Source organism: Lotus japonicus, chromosome 5 (assembly GCF_012489685.1).
Source record: "Lotus japonicus ecotype B-129 chromosome 5, LjGifu_v1.2".
NCBI classification, from domain to species: Eukaryota; Viridiplantae; Streptophyta; class Magnoliopsida; order Fabales; family Fabaceae; genus Lotus; species Lotus japonicus.
Window position 1 is genome coordinate 25031983 of NC_080045.1, and position 4661 is coordinate 25036643.

The 4661-nt window shown below is 38.2% G+C and overlaps 1 protein-coding gene across 1 annotated transcript; it reads left to right on the forward strand.

Annotated features, from left to right (window-relative positions):
- The first annotated feature begins 3069 nt into the window (after positions 1–3069).
- LOC130721409 (kirola-like) lies at positions 3070–4228 on the forward strand. The gene is made up of 2 exons (XM_057572210.1): positions 3070–3309; positions 3743–4228. Exons 1-2 carry the CDS (start codon positions 3126–3128, stop codon positions 4012–4014), a joined length of 456 nt encoding a protein of 151 aa, XP_057428193.1. The 5' UTR covers positions 3070–3125; the 3' UTR covers positions 4015–4228.
- The last annotated feature ends 433 nt before the right edge of the window (positions 4229–4661 follow it).

A 4661-nucleotide genomic window follows, 5' to 3' on the forward strand; every position in this document is an offset into this window, starting at 1 on the left:
GGGTACAGTTTATACCTTCGGGTACAGTATATGCCTTCGGGTACAGTATATGCCTTCGGGTACAGTATATGCCTTCGGGTACAGTTTATACCTTCGGGTACAGTATATGCCTTCGGGTACAGTTTATGCCTTCGGGTACAGTTTATACCTTCGGGTACAGTATATGCCTTCGGGTACAGTTTATACCTTCGGGTACAGTATATGCCTTCGGGTACAGTATATGCCTTCGGGTACAGTTTATGCCTTCGGGTACAGTTTATGCCTTCGGGTACAGTTTATGCCTTCGGGTACAGTTTATACCTTCGGGTACAGTATATGCCTTCGGGTACAGTTTATGCCTTCGGGTACAGTTTATACCTTCGGGTACAGTATATGCCTTCGGGTACAGTTTATACCTTCGGGTAATTCGGACATCGACGGGGGTATGATCGACCGTGAGGTTAGGATCGACCTGTTGATTGTCGGGCATAGCGGTGGGAAAAGTCGACCCGCAGGGTTAGGACTGATCCGGCTATGTTAAGGTGGTAAGTGACAGTCGAGGGTTATGGTCGACACAATGCCAGTGTTAGGACCGACTCGATCGTGCCCAGCCTACTTCTTCTGGAACCGTCGAGAGTGACGTTGCATTGACATATCATGCACTCTAATTGTATCGTTATGTGTTTTGAGGAGTTGATGTTGATAAACATCGTTATGTGTTTTGATGAGTAGATGTTGATAAATATCGTTATGTGTTTTGATGAGTAGATGTTGATAAATATCGTTATGTGTTTTGATGAGTAGATGTTGATAAATATCGTTATGTGCTTTGATGATGGAATTGTACTAGAGTTTTGATAACATGCTATGTTTAAACCTTAGGGTAGACAATGCAGAACTTATATGTATATATATAACATATATATATATACCCCTTATACTTTACCTGTTGTCTTGTATTCTCTACACTATATTCCGTAAGTTGACCCTTGCACGTGCTACCTGTGTTTGGGGGGCTATGTATGCCCTTTTTGTCAGATGTCGTCGATGGATTCTTTCGTGATTCTTCGTCGTGCGGGGAAGACCCGGAGCGAAATGACTACTACTGAGCCTTTGACGTGGACCCGGACTTCATGCATGACCAGATGAGAGTCGATGATGGAAGTATGGGGGATGGGTGTTTAGAGTCTACTAAGGTTGGGTGTTAGTGTCCTAGCTCTGACTTATTCTTATTTTTGGAGGGCTTGTGTTGCTGACACTTGACCTATCACTTTGGAGATTGTACATTTTGCCTACGGGCGTTACACTTTTCTACTTTCCGTCACTGGAGGTTACTCGTGACGAGGTCGTTACTTACAGCGGGGAATGTTATATGTATTGTGTATTAGTTCTGTTACCTTTCGCATTTGGGTTTTATTTATTTCAGTCTTAGTTGTCATCAAAAAAAAATATTTACGTTTTTCCGCATTAAGTTTATTTTGGTTACTAAAGTGACGCCACCGAAATCGGGGTGTTACAGATAACCCTCATCATCCAACTAGCCTATGGAGATCAAATTTCTCTTTATTCCAGGGACATGTCTGACATTATGCAATGTCCAGAGAGTTCCATTAGAGGATCTGCTATCAATATCACCTCTTCCCACAATATCAAGTGGTTTTCCATATGCAAGATAAACCTTTCCAAACTTTCCATAGATATAGTTAGATAATAATTCTTTTGAAGGAATAGTATGAAAAGATGCACCTGAATCTATAACCCATGAATTAACAAGACTATCCAAGCTACAAATTAATGCGTCTGCTACTTCCTCAGTTGCTGCATTAGCAGATTCATCATCATCTTGTCTCTTTTGGTAATTCTTCTTCTTCCTTGGGGTTTTACATTGATTGGTGAAGTGACCTTTCTTGTCGCAATTCCAGCTAGTGATGTCATTTTTGACTCTTGTCTGACTTCTTCCTCTTGATTTTAATCTGCCTCGGCCTTGGGCTTGATTGTGACTCTTCTGGCTACTTCTTCCTCTACTTTCAGTATTCAATGTTGAATCGAAAGTGTTTGAAGACTCTCCTGAATCTTTCCTGCGAATATCCTCGCTTAAGATCAGGTCTCTGATGTCATCAAACTTCAGCTTGTTATCCCTTGAAGAGTTACTAACCGCAGTGACAGTTGCAGCCCAAATATCCGGTAAGGATTGTAATAGACTCAAGGCCATCAATTCGTCGTCAAAGGTAATTTTCACCGACGATAGCTGCGAAATAATTGTATTAAAACTATTAATGTGATCAGTTACAGAGTTACCTTCTCCCATTCTGAGATGGAATAGTCGTCATATCAGATGTACTTTATTGGCGGCAGATGGCTTCTTGTACATATTTGATAATGCCTTCATCAGATCTGCAGTAGTCTTCTCATTCACTATGTTGAACGCAACATTTTTGGATAATGTCAATCTGATCACACCAAGGGCCTGTCGATCTAACAATTTCCAGTCTTCCTGCTTCACGTCGTCTGGCTTCTTCCCTGTCAAGGGTTGATACAACTTCTTTTGGTACAGATAGTCCTCCATCTGCATCTTCCAAAACCCGAAGTCTCTGCCATCGAACCTCTCAATCTTCACCTTCCCTTCTTCCATTGCCATTGCTCTCACTTCTTCCTCTAAACTGAGGATCTATCCCACGAACCTGAAGCTCTAGATGCCATTTGTTGGAAGAAATAATAGAAAAGAGAGAAGAGAGAAAGAAATAGCACACGAGAATTTTTAACGTGGTTCAGAACACAATGTGTGTACCTACGTCCACGACTACACTAGGTAGTAATATTTCTCTTTGGTGCAAATAGTGATTACAATGAGGTGTTTATATATATAGCAAGAGTAAGACAAACTCTTTCTAATTCTAAGCAATGTGGGACTACAAATAGACTACATAACATAATACAAAACCACCCCACATTTTCACTATATTTGATAATTATCTTGTTATTAAATAAAATTGTTTTTCTAATATACCACCCCACATCTGTTGAACCAAACACATCCTAATACCTTTTTCAACATTTTCTTTTTCTATATAAGGCTGCATAACCTTCCTCATCTCTCATCCTTCTTTGTTCCATTTCTTCCTTCCATTACTTATTTTTCTCCAGTCATGGTACTTGCTGGTAAGCTTATTACTGAAATTGAGCTCAAATCCCCAGCTGTCAAGTTCTATAACCTCTTCGCAAAGCAGCTTCATGATGCTCAAAAGATCTCCGACAGTGTGCATGAAACCAAGGTTCATGAAGGCGATTGGCATGGCATTGGCTCCGTTAAACAATGGACTTATGTCGTAGGTACTTAAGATCATTTTCTAATTAAATCAATATACAAAAGAAAATAAGTGATCATTTGACTATTTTTTCTTAAGGTATAACGTCAAAATAGTTGGTGTATCTTATGCTTCTAGTTTTCAAAATTTGATATACATTTTTTTAATTTAATTTGTATAAACACCCGGTTTCTTGGACACCCTTTAAATGTTGACTATTCCGGATTTGATAGTAATCACAGTTAATACTCTTCATCCCTTTTCTAAATGTATTGTGAAGGATCAAACTCAAAAGTTCTTTACGCACACTCACTCTGCATGCATGACCAACTTACCTACCCCAAGTTATGAATTTAATTAACTTATTTATTTGTTTGGTGGAATCGATCCCCTCTATTTTTTTCTCTATTTCTAACAAAGTTCATTTCTGTTTTTGATCTTAATATGTGAAACAACAGATGGCAAGGTGATCACATGCCTGGAGCGAATTGAAGCCATTGATGAACAGAACAAAACAAACAAATATACCCTGTTTGGTGGAGATGTCAGTTCGCACTATAAGAAGTTTACGCTCATCTTTCAAGTGATTGAGAACAATGATGGTCATGATGCTGTTAAATGGACTGTTGAATATGAGAAGCTCCGTGAGGACATTGAACCTCCAAATGGCTACATGGACTACTTTAATAAGCTCACTAGAGATGTTGATGCTCATCTTATCAAGCCATAGCTCCACTAGTCATGAGGGAAAAAACAAATAATTAAGTAATAAATGGCTTTGGTTTGAGGATAAGTGCTTATTTATATAATTGGTGTTTGTTTCTGCTGATCGTTTGTTTGTACGGAATAAAGATGCATCTCGGTGATGGCTTAAAGATGTATTGAATTATGTTAAGAGGCTCGCCATAATATTAATGCAATGAAGAAATGGATATTTGTGTGTACTCTATTAGGAAAACCGGATAGTAGAACTGTCTCAATTAATCTCCCATAACCTACAACTACAAATAATCTTCATTCAATATGATGAAGAAGATAGAACAATAACAGTAAATGCAAGATACTACAAGGGAGAAAACTAATTGTATTATTCTTCACTCAAGGAACAATACGTATCATTGACCAAAAAATAAAAGGAACAATACGAGGTTGTCTAAATGATCCAAGAAAAGTTTGTGTTAAATAACTCATTATCCAATCACATTGAAGATAAGTGTGTTAGAATTTCAATATTTTATTTATTAATTTATTTCCAACTCACTTATCTCCAATGTGATTGGATGATGGATTATTTAACTCAAACTTCCTCATGGGTCATTTAGACAACCCCAACAATACGTATAGTCGACTGTTTATATTTTTTTAGAAAACTGAATC

Coding starts and splice junctions, on each gene's coding strand:
- LOC130721409 (XM_057572210.1), top strand. CDS start 3,126: ATGGTACTTGCTGGTAAGCTTATTACTGAAATTGAGCTCAAATCCCCA. Junction 3,310..3,742: donor ACAATGGACTTATGTCGTAG/GTACTTAAGATC, acceptor GTGAAACAACAG/ATGGCAAGGTGATCACATGC.